General features: G+C 41.2%; 1 protein-coding gene across 10 annotated transcripts in view; it reads right to left on the reverse strand.

Annotated features, from left to right (window-relative positions):
• srcin1a (SRC kinase signaling inhibitor 1a) overlaps positions 1 to 18,419 on the reverse strand; it is a 255,777-nt gene that overhangs the window by 13,653 nt on the left and 223,705 nt on the right. For 8 of the 10 annotated variants that reach the window (XM_057817362.1, XM_057817364.1, XM_057817358.1 and 5 more), the window contains 7 exons: positions 18,074 to 18,204; positions 17,791 to 17,938; positions 12,044 to 12,347; positions 9,939 to 10,206; positions 6,760 to 6,899; positions 6,541 to 6,690; positions 427 to 2,211 (listed from right to left, as the gene is read on the reverse strand). In XM_057817362.1, the coding sequence (XP_057673345.1) occupies positions 1,267 to 2,211; positions 6,541 to 6,690; positions 6,760 to 6,899; positions 9,939 to 10,206; positions 12,044 to 12,347; positions 17,791 to 17,938; positions 18,074 to 18,204 (2,086 nt within the window). In that variant the 3' untranslated portion in view covers positions 427 to 1,266. Of the gene's footprint in view, positions 1 to 426; positions 2,212 to 6,540; positions 6,691 to 6,759; positions 6,900 to 9,938; positions 10,207 to 12,043; positions 12,348 to 17,790; positions 17,939 to 18,073; positions 18,205 to 18,419 lie in introns of those variants that run through there. The other 2 variants (XM_057817366.1, XM_057817368.1) reach the window with 1 other exon arrangement.

Raw genomic sequence — 18,419 nt, forward strand, 5'->3', positions numbered from 1 at the left:
GCAATCTTAGCAAGCCTCTGTTTAACTTCTCCTAAAATGTTTTCAGCAACGCATTAAATGTTCATAATGCGATTTTATTCAAACTAATTAATCAAGAGATCAATCGATTATGTAATCGATAGCTGCAGCCGTAGTAGAAATATACTATATATACCAATGAAATCAGTAGAGGTGGGAATCTTTGGGCACCTAACGATTCCATTACGATTCAGAGGGTACGATTCGATTATAAATCGATTATTGATGACCCCCCCCCCCCCCCGCCCGCTATTAGCTGCTAATGTTTTGTACATTAGTTACAAAAACTGTTAAAAAAAAAAAAAAAAAAAAAAAAAAAAAGCCTCGCAGGCTTAAATAAACGACTATTTCAGTATCAAGTTAACAGTTAAAAACAATAAATAATACAATGTATACTCAAATCCCCATTCTGTATCAGCAGCTTTAAACTACATTCAATTAATTTAATGTTGTCAATCAACCGTTAAAGTTGTTAAAATTGCTCCTGTTATTCCATAATTTCCCTTTTGTCTATTTTCGACATGTGAAAGTTTTAAAACTATTTTAAAGATAGATTCAAGTCAACATTTTACCGATCTAGGAGTATTTTAGATAAAAAGTTAATTAGGTTCGCTTGGAAGGTTCGCTACAACAGCCTTGCAGGGAAGTCTACTGCTTTAAGATGGCGGCCCTTTACTAGCGCCTGCATCTAGCTTTCTCTACATGTGCTGCTATCGCTACCGAGTCTATTCTACATCTAGTCCTATATAAATATGATATCTACCTTAACATTATGTATTGTGGACGTACTTTGTAGCAGCTTTCGGCAGCAGTCAGGTATGTTGTTGTTTTTTTTTTTTTTGTATCTCGCGGCATGAGTTGAGCTAGAGCCGTGAGTTGAGCATTGGCATTACCCGAGGGGCCGGGTAATGACAAGCATGATGTTTAGCTACTCTCGCTCCTTCCTCATTGTCTCCCAAAGACCGCGCGGCGCGCTGAGTGTGTTTTACTTCCGCTTTACTTGACATATTTCAATGATCGGAATTTGGATGTTTGTGAATCGTTCTCGAATCTTCCACGGCCGAATCGCGAATAATCTAAGAATCAGAAATTTCGCACACCTCTAGAAATCAGTCTGTGGTGGGAAGTAAAATGTTGGGACCACCTAAAATACAAAACAATATTAATAGTAATAATACCTATATAACCCCAGCCATGAACACTCATTCGGTGCCACCCTCACACTACAAATAGATTTGAGCGATAAACTCATTGAAATCCACAGCAGGATGATTGGACGCCACACGATAGGACATCTATCATCAAGTGTTTTGATAGAGAAGCAAAGAAACGACAATAAAAAATAAGTGTTTTTTTTATTGTCAGTTTACAGTATGAGAGGGATGAGAGAATACAGGCCGAAAGCCGACAGCCAATTACAGCGCAAGAGAAGTCTGGTGTCTGTCCCTCCCTTTTCCTTTTCTGAGCCAATGAGGGAGCAGACATCAGAGGCGTGAAAAGTTCCCCGCGGCCCCTCAGAGTGGAAATGAGGAAAAGAATGAATCGGGTGAGGAGGCGTGAGGAAAAAACCTTTCTTGACGTCGAAGGCTTGGGCGGGACCGGCGGCTTTCTGCACGTTTCGGCTCCTCCGCTGATCTCCAGCAAGGTGTTCTCCAACTCCCGAATGGTCTCCTCCAAGCTGTCCAGCCTCTCATAGGCGCCCCGGCGGACATCTTCTACCGGTTTGGCTCCCTCGGGACTCTCGGTGTCGGTGCCAAGTTGGAATTTTATAACCACTTCCCCTGTTTCTATCCCCCTCCTCAGAGCCTTCACCAGCTGGCCTGAGCAGGCGGAGGATCTATTTTTAGGCGACGCCTCCAAAAGATAAAGTAGGACCTTGTAGGCCTCCTTGAGCGTGGCTTCCTCTTTGAAGAGCAGCAGTAGAGGGCGCTCGCTCAAGTGCTCCTCTGAGAGCGCGGCGGAGTGCGTCGAGATGGTGCGCGTTTGCAAAATGACACCCGCGGCGCCGCTCAGCTCCTGTGCCTCAGAGGGCGAGAGTGCCCTCATCTCTTGCTCGGTCAAGAGCAAAGTCACTTCCTGTTTGAAGTCCTCCTCCGAGCGATGCTGCATCTCTTGCCGAGGAAGCCAAGCAGAACGATGGGGCACATCTCTGACGGGACACTCGCTCAACATGATGTGTTGAATACAACTGCCCTATAAACCAGGAAAGCGCTTGAATTGATTTGGGATTATTCTATTCACTGCCACTGACTCGGGTTGTCAAAAGTATCGAGATACTGTATCTGGATTGGACTGATACCATATTTGGGCTCCCGGTACAAATTCCGACACCCGACTGTGTAGTTATTGGCCGATGCCGATACTGTACCACCATGTTTTTTTAACTCAAAAAATTATTTTAATACTAAATTACTGCATATTCATTTGAATGTAAAGTACAGTGGTACCTCTACAAACTAATTTAATTCGTTCCAGGACCCAGATTGTAAATCGAAATGGTCGCATATCGAGCGTGATTTTCCCATAAGAATACAATATAATTCGATTATGTTGTTCCTCACCCCAAAAACCTCCGCTAAATCCTTCATAAATACTTAATAATCAATTACACATAGTGAAACAAATGAATTATAAATACAAATCTTTTGAATAATAATAATAATAATCTAACAAATCAGGTTCTAATATGGCTGTTGTGTTTTGCATGCTGTTCCTGAACAGATTGTTGAAAGACAAAGAGGAGCATTAGAATTTTTACTTTCGTTTTTCATGTTTTGTTGTTGCTGGCGTCGGCTACGTCAGACAGTAGCTGTGTTGTGTTGCACAAGTTCTGAAATCAATGATTAAAAACACGACGAAGCTGGCGACTTCCTTCCCGATGTTAGAATACTAATAACTGTCACCTTAATTTATGAAGACTGGTGAACGGAAGTCGGAGGAGGACCGTCGAGATCATACACATTTTCCATCATTTCCATTTTAATTTCAATGGTAGGCTTCACCTTTTTTTTGCACCACCTGCACTAACCTTCTTGGGACCATGTTGATTTCTCTCACAAGAAATCTGTCGTGGGGGGAAAACAATGAAATTACGACGCTGTTGTAAATCGTCGTATTTTGAGCATGTCGGCATATGTCCAGAGAAATGACTCGTCAAATTTTACGTTCGATGTGAAAAGGATTGTAGGTGTTTGTAGGTCGAGGTGTTTGTACGTGAGGTACCATTGTAATTGGCAGCGAAAAAATGAAATCTGCCGTCTTCAAATAGATTGGACGTCTACTATTGACAAAGTTATTTGGAGTATTTTTTTGGACAATATCGGGATATCGGTTAAAAAGTCATTATTGGACAACTGTCCACTAGGGTTGCCCCATGTCCCTTGAAATAAGGAACGATCCGTAATTGGGAATTAATGCTGCCTTCCGTATTGAACCGATACAAATTATATATGAATTGATACCTTTCTAAGCATTTTAGGAAGGTCCCTTCTTTTTTCTGCCTATAAACCTTTGAGCGCGATGGGTCAGACACCGATATCAAACCGATACAGATGTGTATGGTCATGGATTTAACATATGGCGAATTGTATTGTGATGCCCCAATGGATGCTTTAATAATAATAATGCTCAAATATCCCAAGCATCTTAGGCTAGGTTCATACCGCAGGTCTTAATGCACAAATCAGATTTTTTTTGTGTTTTTCCAGGCTGAACGGGACAAGCCACATAGAAGTGGACTATTTCAAATCCGATCTAGGTCACTTTCATATGTGGTCAAAATCCGATCTGGGCCACATTTTTTCAGAATGTGGCTGCGGAATTCATAGAGCTGTACATTAGCACCTAGCTTGAACTCAGCTTTCTGGCAGTAGGCGGGCTTGACTACAGTCATGAAAAAAATAAAATAAAATAAACAAATGAAAAAAAAGTATGCCTGAGAATGCTCTGTTCTTTCTGTTCTTCTGCTTAAATGGCTGAGAGTTGGGGCAAACTGACCGTATGTGTTCTATCAATCCATACAAACTTTTGAATTTCGGACTAAACAGGGATTGTTGATGTCTGTTATTTGTGTCTGCTTCTTGGAAATCAAAATATGATCACCCTAGAACAGTACTTCTGAAATAGTGGGGTGCGGAGCGATGCTGGGGTGGCGCATGTGACCTCGGGGAACATACTTTTTTTTGCCGTACTAGAATAAAGTGTACTTGCACATCCACTCAGTGGGTGGCAGTGACGCTCTCATTTTCAGAGTGCGCGCAGTATTTTTGAACCAAGCAAGAGCAAAGAGCTATGAAGAGCTATGCGCCGTTTTCCGGCTGGGCTCACTCGGCGACCCACTGTCTTCTCCGGTTCTCACGTTTCCGCCGGAGAAGTGCCATTTTCGGCTTGGGATTGTCACAACGACCACCCTCACATCCGGTCTTTGTAGCGACAGCAGGAAGCCAAATCAATTAAGACGTCACTTAAAAGCCATTAGACCCCAATGTCGTTGATAAGCCACTTTATAGTTTTTGAGTAGGGCTGTCAAACGATTAAAATTTTTAATCGAGTTAATCACAGCTTAAAAACTAATTAATCGTAATTAATTGCATTTCAAACCATCTCTAAAATATGCCATATTTTTCTGTAAATTATTGTTGTAATGGAAAGATAAGACACATGACGGATATATACATTCAACATACTGTACATAAGTACTGTATTTGTTTATTATAAAAAAAAATTGAAAATTTTAAAATTTTTAAATCAAAAAATAAACTAGTAGCTTGCCATTGTTGACGTCGCCGAGTGGTGACATCACACGAACTCCCTGGCGTTCTTCCACAGTGTCTTTAACTACGTAAAGTAGTGATTGAAATACACCACAAGGTGTCAATGGCGAGTTTTAAATTACTTAGAAATCAAGCCAATGGGTGCGTTTTGTCCCTCAATTGACACCATAGTTCCCATCTATTTTACTTTACGGTCATTTGAGTGCTGGTTTAACAACGTACGAGACCTCTGATAGTTTGTATATTGTGATGAAATTTTGCCATCCAGTGTATTCGTCGAGCTAAACGACAGCTAAGCGAAATGTTTGAATAGTTTGTCTAAAGTCTGAGCAAGTTTTATGCGTATTTTGCATAGCTATTTTGATTGGGAATGCCAGTTCTCTTTGCATTGTTGTTTAACTGTGTGAGAATAGGGCCTCATTAGTACAGATTGAAGCGCTTTTCTTTTTGTGAAGATTATTTTTTTTTAGAGATGGGAACACTATTTTTGCTGTGCTTTCATGAAATGACACTTATGTTTGTTGTGAAGGAGTTGCCGAAGCTTATGCCAATCAATAGCGTGGTCCAATGAACGCCTGTGTCCACGCGCCTTTCTCTGCCTCTTAGCTCTCAATGTGCAAAAAACGACGTCATTGTAATCTGTTTGAGGCAATGCATGAGCGGGTCATTCCGCGCATGCGTTAAATGCGTCAAATATTTTAACGTGATTAATTTTGAAAATTACTGCCCGTTAACGCAATACATTTGACAGCACTGTTTTTAGCGAAAACCTGCCAAATATTGCCAAAAATCGTCTCGCTTTGTCAGCGTTACATCAGTAAACCAATGAGCACTGTTAGCTCGCTCAGTGCAAACTAACACCACACCATTGCAAACATTGCAAAGGAGCTAATACTGCGAGCAGCAAAAATATTTTTCTTCAATTCTGTTTTGTTTTTTCGGTCAAATTTTTTGGCATATTGTCCTCATAATGTTGCTAATCAATTTGAATTTATTATTATTTTATTGTTTTCATTACATTTTATTTTTTAGTATCAAATGGTAAAAAATGTACGTGAGTGTATTTTTACAGTTTGGATGGGGGCGTAACAGAAAATAATTGAGAAGCACTGCCCTAGAATGACGTAGAGCCAGCATTTGGAGTCATTTGTTTTGATGCTTCTGCGCATGCGGGTCAGTTTGCTCAGCGCGTGTCGGACTGTGAATTAGTGCACATAGGTAATACTTGAACGGGCTCAATGGACAAAGGCAGTTTGAACCGTCACGCCCAAAAATCAGATATGACAACAAAACTGAATTGTGCATTAAGACTTGCGGTATGAACCTAGCCTTAGTTTGGGCACACCTAATGGTCAAAAGCATGATTGCTGTGCTAAACTGTGACCAGCCCTTGTACAAAGGCATAAGGCTTCTACATTCACTTTGAAGGCAACATGCATATTGGCCCACTACGCAACTGTATTTTCATGTTGGCTGGTATGATGGTAATTGTATAGTATTTCGGAGTGGGGACTTAGTGTTCAAAAATGGGTAAATGGGCTTTCACTTATATAGCGCTTTTAAGCCTTCAAGGTGCTCAACTTAGTTTGAGAACCAAAGAATATGAACATTTGGAGGGGGTTGGACCTCAGTCGGTTATAGAAAAGTTAGACACGAGGCCCCATCTGTGTGGACCACATCAAATTAGGAACCTGCCGCTTTAAACACGTGTTCACCATGGCGAGTACATCTGTTCATGAATACAGCTCACCTCTAACTGGGCAGAAGTTTTCTCCTGTTCTGCGTCTGCCTTGTCCCCGGATAAAGTAGGAGGCGTGGATGCGGGACGAGGGTTTTCAGACACTGTCCTCCTCAGTTTTACATGTGGCTTTTGGTTCTCCGCTTCCTCAGAGTCAGACTTCTGAAAGCAAGATAAGTATGCATTTTTAAAATTCCTCACAAACGAGAGTTTTGACAAGACATGTGTTACCTTGACACACTTCCCGGGAATGAGGGGCTCCCCGCTGCGGGTGATCAGACCGGGAGAAGAAGGGAAGCTGCGTCTGGGTGGTGGCGGAGGTGGCGACTTGGAGGGTTTTTCTGTGCGGTAGCGCGGCACTGTCAGCTCATCTGTGACGGGTGACAAAACAACAACTAGATAACTTAACTTGCTCCAACTCATTGGCTGCATTTGATGGTGATAGACACCCAATCCATTTTGACTGGGAGGGTTGGCAGGTGGAATGGTTGCTGCCAGCCCCCAGTCCAGTTTGATTGGACTCCTATCGCCGTCAACACCAATCAAATATATTATATGATAACTCAAAGCCAGCTTTCGTCACTTCAAATGATGCTGAAGAAGCATCAGAAGAAAAAGAAGATTTAAGCGGTGGATAAATGTACATGTTAAACTGTAATACCAGACAGATTTGAAGTGTGCATGAGCATCTATGTTAGCTTTGTGAGATGGAGGGAAAACAAGGAAAAGTAGCCTAGCCAACTTGTGTAATATGCTAGCAAAAATGATTAGCTCATGAGCAGAGGTGGGTAGTAGCGCGTTACATTTCCTTGAGTAACTTTTTGAGAAAAATGTAATTCTAAGAGTAGTTTTACTAAGCTATACCTTTTACTTGAGTAGATTTGTGAAGAAAAAAAACGCAACTTTGGGCTACACAGGAGTCGTCACATTTTTCCTCTTTATTCTACATATTAGATTCATTTATTTTTATTTTTTTATTTTTTTGCCAGCGATGCCAAGAGTAGAGACGTGCCAGGTGTATTGCCGGGGTAGTGCTACTGATTTCACCGATGAGACGTCGCAACAATAATCACATGACTCCATTATACCAATCAGATGCAAGCTTGCTGTTCTATCTTCATGGCAGCCTGTTCAATCATGTGGTGTCTTTAAAGCACCGTGAAAAATGAAGTTTGTGATATAGAGCGCTGCCCTCAACATGACTCGAAAGCAAGGTTTTTAACCTCTCTTCCAGTTTTTATTTGGCACCGATTGACCACGGAAAACCGGAGCTATGATCCTTTTAATTTTTAAAATAGTAATCATGAATGAACTCTTCACTATTCAAACTAGGAAATGTTTCCTCCTGAGGGCACTCATGCTCTTTGGACCAATAATGCTTAATTTGTGTAATTTTTTTTTTCTGTTGTCGGAATTTTTTGTGTGTATTTCTTTGGCTTAATTATTTACTTAGTTCTGATTTCAATCTTATGTGATTTTCATGTATAATTTCATTTCCTGTTTCGATCGCCTTTGTTTAAACATTCTTTTGATTTAATGTGGTTTTTATGACGTTATTATAACAACAGTCCATATAGATAACTTTGTGCTCAGAAAAAAAAAATACCATTGTTTAAAAAAAAAAAAAAAATCTAACAAAAATATAAGCAGTTACTCAGTCACAATGTTAGTAATTACTTGGGTATTCTTTTTAACCAGATATTTTTCTACTTGTACTTGAGTACATTTTTTGCACAACTACTTTTATTTTTACTATTATTATTTTTACTATTTTACTCGTAATATTATTTTGAAGTAACGCTACTCTTACTTGAGCAAAGGTTTTGGCTACTCAACCAACCTCTGCTCATGAGCTAAGCTAAGATACTAAGGTGGTTCATTGGTATTGACTTTGCACTCAATACGAAAAGTTTGTATTAGCTTTGTTTTTCTGTTTCACAAAAGTTTTTAAGCAGTGTCTGACCCAGCTGTGTTAGCAAATATTATTTTACTTCATTTATTTATTTATTTATTCTTTAATTGTAGTATCGGTACAGTCTCGGAATCAGCCAGGTATCGGTTGCAACAATAGTTACAGTTTGTTAATATGCCAAAGTTGCTGTGTAAAATCAATTCTTTTAGATTAACTGATTCACTATTACCTCTTGGGTCAAATTGATTGCACGTCCATCCCTGTCGATAACAGCCAATGACTTAAAAGTTGTTTTTTTTCCCCCACGCATCTGTTCAGGCAATGTTAAACGTGTTCAATATTCACAAAATAAATCAGCAGAGGTGGGTTGAGTAGCCAAAAATTTTACGCAAGTAAGAGTAGCGTTACTTCAAAATAATATTAAGTAAAAGTAGCCATCCCAAAAATGTACTCAAGTAAAAAAGTATTTAGTGAAAAGAATACTCAAGTAATGAGTAAATTTGTGAGTAACTGCTTACATTTTTGTTTGATTTTTTTTTTTTTCAATGGTATTTTTCTCAACAGAAAGTTATCGATATGAACTGTTGTTATAATGATACTGTACAATAACCCATTACATAACCACATTAAGCCAAAGAAATACAAAAAAAAAATAAAAAAATCATTGAATTCCGGCAAGAGAGAAAAAAAAATGACACAAATGAAGCATTATTTGTCCAAAGAGCATTAGTGCCCTCTAGTGGAGAAAATACTTCTTAGTTTGAATAATGAGTAGTTCCTTCATAGTTACTATTATGAAATTAAAGGGATCATATCGCCGTTTTTCCATGGTCAATCGGTACCAAATAAAAACTGGGAGAGAGGTTTAATTTAATTAAATCTACGCTTTTGAGTCATGTTGAAGGCAGCACTCTACATCAAAAACTTATTTTTTTACAGAACTTTAAAGACGGCATAGCATGGAGGAAAAATGTGACGACTCTTGTGTAGCACAAAGTAGCGGAGTAACAGTAGCGGTTTTTTTCCCCACAAATCTACTCAGTAAAAAGTATGGCTTAATAAAACCACTCTTAGAAAAACATTTTTCTTAAAAAGTTACTCCAGTAAATGTACAGGAGAGCATGTAACAAATCAGTCAATCAACACTGAATTGCGCTGAACTCAGACTGCGAAATCATTAGGTCAAACAGAACAAAAGCCATTTAGAGTACCCTGTTGGGTCAATTGAAAATCACCATAGACTATAATAAAGTACAATTTTCCTCGTTACGCATGCAGTCGTTCACATTTCAGAAATAGGTTAAGATGTTAAAAATCAGTATGCATGTCGCCCGCTTATCTAACTGGCAGTGGTGGGTCGTGTACCTCTAACTTCAAAGCCAGCGTTTAACATTATTCAATTATTCATAAAGAAATTAGTTGACACTAGGTTTCGTCCAGAACGGAAGATTTTTTTTCCTTCTTTGATCTGGAGTAGCCGACATTTTTTGCTTCTCACCGGATCCAAGCCTAGAGCCTCCTTCCTTCTTCTGCAGGGGCTTGCTGTTGATGGTGCGGTGCTCGGGGGTAGCAGTCCCGCTTGGAGGGGTCTGCGGCACCTGCGAGGGTGTGGCATTGGAGGAAGGCTTGATCTGCTTAGCGGCAAAGTCCAGGTCGGGTATAGCCTTCATGAGCTCGGCCTGGGTTTCCTCCAGCAGCCGGTTGATGTCTTGAGCACTGTATTGGGTTAGGCTGGCCCTCTTCTCCTCCCAGTCCCGCTCGGCTGCCTGGGAAGATGTTAGATGGTTCGGACAAAAACTACCATAGTACCGAAACGGCACTAAAATCATCAGTATAGGGGAGTACATAGAAATAATTTGCGGATGCTTTGCAATATATCCTTTGCGAGATCTAGCTTGCCAATGCTGGTTGAGTGTTCGTTCATTTGCTAATACCTGACTTTTAATTATTCAATTGGTTTCAGAAATGGCTCATATTAAAGCTAAGACCCTCCCAAATGATGTTGAATGTACATATTTATTTCACTGAAAAAAGATTTATCATTTAATGAAGACATAAAGGTCAAATTTTGGCAAGACGAAAGTTTTGTTGCCTACAGAAAGTAGTGTGAAAATTGAACAAAAAATCTACTTCAAATACAAAAATATGTTACATAACATAAGCGAATTAAGTAGTGGTGCTGTGGGACCCAAATTTAATGTTTTGTATGACTTCCATGGGCTTGAAGGACTGCATCCATGCGGTTCGGCAAGGATTCATACAATTTATTGATGAAGTCATCAGGAACATCAAAGAAAGCAGTCTTGCATGCCTCCCAGAGTTCAGCAACATTCTTGGGTTTTGTCTTCCATGCTTCCTCTTTCATCCTACCCCAGACATGCTCAATGATGTTGATGTCTGGTGACTGGGCTGGCCAGTCCTGGAGGATCTTGAGCTTGTTTGCCTTGAGGAACTTTGAGGTAGAGATTGAAGGATGCGATGGAGCACCATCCTGCTGCAGAATTTGTCCCTTTTTATGGTTAGGAATGTAAGAGGCAGCTCAGATTTGTTGATATTTCAGACTATTTATGTTGCCTTCCACCCTGCAGATCTCTCGCACACCCGCCATACTGGATGTAACCCCAGACCATGATTTTGCCACCACCAAACTTCACAGTTTTTCCTGAGTGAATCTTGGATCCATGTGGGCTCCAGTAGGTCTCCTGCAATATTTGCGGTGACTGTGGTGTAATTTAACTGAAAAACCCACCTTTTGCCACTTTTCCAGCGTCCATCCTGTGGGCCTTGGCAAATGCCACACGTTTTTGTAATTGTCTGCACCCTGAGAGATAAATAGTCTGAAATATCAACAAATCTTAGCTGCCTCTTACATTCCCAACCATAAAAAGGGACAAATTCTGCAGCAGGATGGTGCTCCATCGCATACTTCAATCTCTACCTCAAAGTTTCAAAAGGCAAAGAAGATCAAGATCCTCCAGGACTGGCCAGCCCAGTCACCAGACATGAACACCATTGAGCATGTCTGGGGTAGGATGAAAGAGGAAGCATGGAAGACGAAACCCAAGATTGTTGCTGAACTCTGGGAGGCTTTCTTTGATGTTCCAGAATACTTAATCAATAAATTGTATGAATCCTTGCTGAACCACATCGAAGTCATAAAAAATATTAAATTTGGATCTCACGGCACCACTACTTAATTCGCTTATGTTATGCAACATTTTTTTGTATTTGAAGTACATTTTCTGTTCAATTTTCACACTACTTTCTGGAGGCGACAAAACTCTTGTCTTGCCAAAATTTGACCTTTATGTCTTCATTAAATGATAAATGTTTTTTCAGTGAAACAAATATATTTTTGTACATTCAACATCATTTAGGAGGGTCTTAGCTTTCATATGAGCCATTTCTGAAACCAACTGAATAATTCAAAGTCAGGTTATTAGCAATTGTTTCTACAAAATGGATAAGCGACAAGACTTTTGTCAGGGACTGTACAGTATCGGCAGAGACCACACAGCCTGTTGTCGGAATCGGTACGGGGAGCCAAAAAAATGTATAGGTGCAACACTAATAAAAACCTCAAAGGATCAAAATGATTCCTACCAGGCGAACTTCGACAGACGACGCTTTATCAGCAGCGCTTCGGCGTTCCAGCTCCTCCAGGGCTTTGCCCTTGTGAGGGACGGGCGGGTGATTGTCCTTGTGCGGGCCGGCCGGGTTGCCGTGGTGGCGGCGTGCCAGGCTGGTGTGCGGGCTCCAATTGGACAGGCTGTTTCCTCCTCCCAGGTCGTTGATAGCAAGCGGCGGGCTGCTCGGGAGGTCAAAGTCCGGGAACCTTCTTAGCTCGTCGTTGTGCTTGGCTGATGTGAAGTCCTCATGCTTCTTCCAGACGCCGTCATTGGCTTGCCTTGGAAGGGGAAGGATAAACAACAAACACTATAGTCAGAAAGATGGGGAAAAACATAATACTTTGGCTGCGTTCAGACAGCAGGCGTATTTGATTCCAATCGGATTACTCCTCAAATCTGACTTTCAGGGCTGACTGTTCACACTATTTTCAGCAAGTGTCCAAATCAGATCTGGGCCTGTTCAGACTGGGCCACATTATTAACACACCTGACAGGTTGTTGTGGCAACGAAGGCATCAGCCTGCATTGAGTGACTTCACAAACAGTCAAAACCCATCTGGAAAGAGAAACTTCTCATCCATATATCATATGAAGCTACCTTCCGTATGTGGTTTCAATCCATTTCCCAAGAATCAGATTTCTGTGCTTTGTGACTGTTCAGACAACAAAAGAGTCATCAAGGTTCAATCAGGATGGGCTATGAATCAGATTTAAAGCAACACTAGGTAACTTTTATATCATTCAGGCTTACCTACAACCAAATACATTCTGCATAATATGTGGCTAAAGGCTAGCAAACGAGGCAACAAAAGCGAATGCGATGAGAGCATCATCCCTCATGGCGACCCGTATTGCTAAAGCTAAGAAACCTTTCACGATTGGAGAAGAACTCATTATGCTTGCGACCACGGATATTTGCCGACAAGTTTTAGGCCGCCGTTAAAAATAGATTCAGTGTATTGTGAGTGACATTTTCCCTGCACTTAATATTCGTTTTTAGCCTCGACGTGTTATTTTATATACTGTAATTTTCTGCCAAACATTGCCGGTCCGTTAAAAAAAGGCCCACATTACAATGGTCCGTGGTGCAAAAAAGGTAGGGGACCACTGGTTTAATCCATCTGGAGGTGACTGCATAATGTACCTGTCAAGTTGTACGGTTTTGGCGTAATTTGTACAAGTGAGCACTGATTTTTAATTGTGTACGCCATACGTTCAAAATCTGTACGTTTTTCGAGCATTGCGTTTTTTTTTCTCCGTTCGGATTTTGTCACCGTTTCGGCAACGAGACAATGCATCGAAAAGGTGTGCATTACTACGTTGGCTGAATGACGCGAGAAAAGTCAGAGACACGGATAGAGAAGAGTGAATGGGAGAATGGGAAGAGGGGAAGAGTGACACTGTTGCAAACGCGATGCTAGGCTAGGTGGCTCAATACTTCCTGACTGTAGCCGATAGCCTACAATCTACGCCCATTTGATGGTACACTAGATATCACATGCATATAGAACTAAATGCGAAATGACAGACTCGGCGGCGTTAGTAAGCAGCCGCCATCTTAAAGCAGTAGATTTCTCAGAAAGGCTCTGTTGTAGTGAACCTTCCTAGCGAACCTAAGTAACTTTTTATCTAAAATACTCCTAAATCAGCTAAATCTTGACTTGAATCTATCTCTAAATGATGAAACAGTTTTAAAACTTTCACATGTCGAAAGTAGACAGAAGGGAACTAATGCAAAAACGGGAGCAATTTTGACAACTTTATTTATTCACAACACTAAATGACTTCCAAATATAGCAAAGGTTGCTATGTTTTTGTTGTTTGAATGGTAGAAAAAACATGAAATGTAACACCAGTTATTTTGCCAAGTCACTAATTACTCTTACATTCAGGTAACTGAGTTACTAACTCAATTACTTTTTTGGGGGAAGTAATTTATAACTGTAATAAATTACTTTTTAAAAGTAAGATTAACAACAGTCTGCAGAATGAAAAGCTATGCTGTGACGAAAGCGGACATTTTATTCTGCCAATTTGTTGCCGAACACAACTTGCCTGCAACTATTGCTCATCACTTCTAAGAATTAGCAAAAGAAATGTTCCCTGACTAAAAGATTGCAGTTAATTTTATCAATTGACCTTTTTAATTTATAGTTGGACACACTAACGAACTACCTTCAAGTCAAACTGAATTGCGAGTAGGGGTGCAACGGTTCAGTTAGCCCACGGTTCGGTTTGAACCTCGGTTTTGGGATCACGGTTTCGGTTCGGTTCGGTTTCGGTTTGCGTTTTGCATTTTTTTTTTTTTTTTTTTTTAAACTGCCTTTATTTTGCTTTTAAAAAATGAAATAAACACTTAAAATGTAAACATTTTAGACTGTTAAAATGCCTCTTAGCTCTTTGGCAAGTGTAGTGACTGACTACTGAAATACACACACAGTCGTAAAAAAGTTACTTGGCAAAGTAACTGGTGATACCTTTCATGTTTTTTTTTTTCATTAAAAAAAAAAACAAAAAAAAACATAGTAACCTTTGCTATGTTTGGAGGTCATTTAATGTTGTGAATCAACCGATAAAGTTGATAAAATTGCTCCCGTTTTTGCCTTAGTTCCCTTCCGTCTACTTTCGACATGTGAAAATTTTATAACTGTTTCATCCTTTAAAGATAGACTCAAGTCAAGATTTTGCCGATTTAGGAGTATTTTGGATAAAAAGTTGCTTAGGTTCGCTCGGAAGGTTTACTACAACAGAGCCTTTCTGAGAAGTATACTGCTCTAAAATGGCGGCTGTTTACTAACGCTAAGATTGTATGATGTCGGCCACGGTCAGGAAATTGGAGCCACCTAGCCTAGCATCGCGTTTGCTACAGCGTCTCAACAAACACTCTTCCCTCTCCGTGTCTGACTTTTCTCGTGTCATTCAAGTGTTAACGAACATCGGCTCCTTGCAGAAACGGTGACCAAATCCGAACGGATGAAAAAAAAAAAAAAACCGCAATGCACGAAAAACGTGCAGATTTTGAACGTAACGGACGGCTTACACATTTAAAAACCAGTGCTCACGTGTACAAATTACGACGAGACCGTACAACTTGACAGGTATGAATTACAGTGGACCGTCACAGTTAGGTAGTAGCACTCTGTAGCACGGGACGTCCAATTATCAGCGGTCAGGGCGAAACTATGTGATTTCGTGAAATCATCTTCAATGGCTTTGCGTGCCATTTCTTAAATGTCGGGGATTATGTTGTGGGCGAAATATGTCCGCGAGGGAACAATATAACGCGGGTCAAGCGTTGCAATTAAATTAACGAAGCCCGCATCTTCAACCACGGAATATGGTTGCATGTCTTTTGCAATGCAAATCCCCACTGCGTGGGTTATTTTCTTGTGTTTTTCTGACCTGATATTGTAAGGCTTTTGGAACGCCTCTTCTATAGACCCTACCCACCGACGTCATAAAACCACGTGCTCGCTGTATGGTTCCGCCCACTTGTCCGTCATTTTGTCTCTGTATTAGCATTGGTTTCAATTGATCGAGGAATTTAAAATGCATTTCATGGAAGACCCGGTGCTTTCTGATGCCGTAAACTCACTGGATGTGTTGCATAAAAGGCGTTATGTCGAAAAGCTTCGTTCTATACAGTCGCCAGATCCATATTTGATGCCTAAATCGATGATTTTTGACCGGCTGCCTTCGCCGTCTCTGCCTGACCCTGATATTTACAACTATCTTGTCCACACAAAATCAGCCTATTCTCACGAAAGTTTGAAAAACTTTAAGAGCTTGGAGGCTTATAAATGCTACGTTGCTGGTTGGGTGAAACAGGTCCTCGTACACGAAAATTCGGCAGGAATCTTGTGCTCGGAAGGTGAGTTACGAAATTTTCAATTCAAAATCTTTTGTTCTTGCTAACATCCACTGTCAAGTCTAATGTATTTCATGTCATTTGTCAATGGAGCTAGGGCTTTTAATGTTTATATGGTTTAGCGATAGCACTCTCACGACATACATACGTGTATGTTGTCGGCGATTAGCCTAGCAATGATCTTAATTGTGGTTGTCAGCCCAAAACCCTCTAAATATATATTAAATGCATCTTACCAGATATAAAATGACTACTACATAATCTGTGGTAATCGCTTGGAGCCCAGTTTTCTCGTCGAATTGCAGCAGCCCATCTCGCTCTCTCCTCTCCGTGTCTCTCGGAATCCGGTAGAACTTCAAGTCTCTCCGTCTATCTTCTCTGTTATTGCAACCGACCGCCACACACGCCTTCACCATTTTGATTATTAATGTTAACGAGCAGAAAAACACGCCGTAAATAGGAGGAATGTACGTAGCCGTAACAGGTCAACACGATGTGTTGACGGACAAGTGGGCGGCACCAGTCAGGAGAGCGGAGTTGTGACGTCACGTGGGTAGGGTCTGTAGACCCGTGTGTTTTCACTGTTGTCATCTTCGGGGTTGTCCTGCTCTGAGAAAACGATGTCTGTGAGAGATGCCGGCTGAAGTGCTGACAGCTGAGTCATGTTAGAAGTCTTGCCGTTAGCATAGGGAACAAGCGCTGAGCAATGCTTGCAAATTGTTTTATGTTTTTTTCAATATTTTCTCTCCGTCTGCATTGTAGTCCACTGGGAAACCGAAATGTTGCCACACCGCAGATTTGAAAGAAGCCGGTGCTTCCTCAAAATTTGGTCTGTCGACTCCTCCGCTCGCCATAACTTTTTTTGTTTTCTTTCTCGTTTCACTTTCACCTCGCTCGGAAGCGAGAGAGGGCGTTACTCGGCTCCTATTACACAGGTGCTTGACAGCGATTGGACATTTACTCGTGGGGCGGGAATTTCTCCACAGCTGCGCTTCACGTCACACACAGGCACACAGAGTTTGACCAATTCATTCCACAAGCGTTCGGAATAAATTATTGTAATTGCAAAACCAAAAAGGCGCGGTTCATAAAGGCGTATTGAACCGAACAGGGCGAACCGTTCGGTTCGGTTTTGAACCGCGAACCGTTGCACTGCTAATTGCGAGCTGAAGTGCCATGAAGTGCAGCCATCAAAAGACATGATAGAAATTGCCAAAAGTTTTACATACAATAATAACAAAAGTCACTGTTAAATTTTAGTAATCATGATGTAGCTGAAGATATTGATTGTTCTTTGAGTGCACCAGGTTATATGTGACAATATTACCAATAAATTCATATTATTTTAAATATTGAGTTTTATTTTTGTTTCATATTGCACGCTATATAAAACGTTGTAAGATTAGTCACCAATTTGTAAGGGCAAACGTCACTATTTGTAAGATTGCCAACGGCCTCGGTTTGACAGGTATGCGACCTGGATATGATTTTACGACACTGTGCGGGTGTGCTCTGGTCCTCATGGGAAACGCAGTCTTCCTTAAGGCAAAACACTACCGCTTTTGCCCACCAGCATCGCTAAAATCGACCAAAACTAAAATGTTATATAGTGTTGCTTTAACTCATTGATGTCTGATTAAATCTCTTAATACCGTATAACAACTTTTTTTGTCATGTTACAGATTTAATTGGTTGGACTGTGACTTTAACCTTGTCACATTACAATGTCTGACTTAAATCTAGTTATAGTACGACCTCATTCTTGTAGCTCTATTATTTTACTTTATTTGTGTTTGTGTGGCCCCTATATACCCCCTGCAATTGCAATCATGTCTACGAAGTGGCATACTTACTTTCGCATGGCGTTGAGGGTGTCTGTAATGGTCTTGCAGCGTTTCAGCAGGGCATCTAGCCTGTGTGGCTCCTCTTTCAGGAACTTGACAGCCTCCACCTCCACCCGGAGCACCACCCGCATCTTACTCTGCAGGCTGGGGAACTGATCTGCGCGGGGAGAAACTTCAGTCAAGAGTCTTTGGTGGAGATGTCGGTGAGAGCCATTTGACAGACGGCGGGAGGGCTGCAGAGATCAAACGTGCCTCTGTGCTTAATTAGTCACACCAAAACGCTCTGACTCACTCTTGAGCTCGGTGAGTGTCTCGCCCAACTTTCGGAGGATGGCCGTCTTTTCCTCCAGCTCCTGCACGCTCACCAGCTTGTGGTTGACGGACGACTCCTTCTGGATGTCCTCCACCGACTTCTCCAGGTCACTGAGGGGGAGGAAACGTGCGGGAGGATGAAAATGGGCCGCCCCCCTGCCGCGCCGTCGCTCTTTTCAATTAACTCGCTCCGTCGGCTCGCGCTTTCTGCCAAAGTTTTGCGGCTGGCTGAACCGGAGCGGCGTGGGCAGGAATTAATAAGTTTGGAAAAGTACTTTGGTGGCTTGCTGGGAACACAGGGGCAAATGCAAAATTTAACTAATGCT

The sequence above is a fragment of the Corythoichthys intestinalis genome, chromosome 16 (assembly GCF_030265065.1).
Source record: "Corythoichthys intestinalis isolate RoL2023-P3 chromosome 16, ASM3026506v1, whole genome shotgun sequence".
NCBI classification, from domain to species: Eukaryota; Metazoa; Chordata; class Actinopteri; order Syngnathiformes; family Syngnathidae; genus Corythoichthys; species Corythoichthys intestinalis.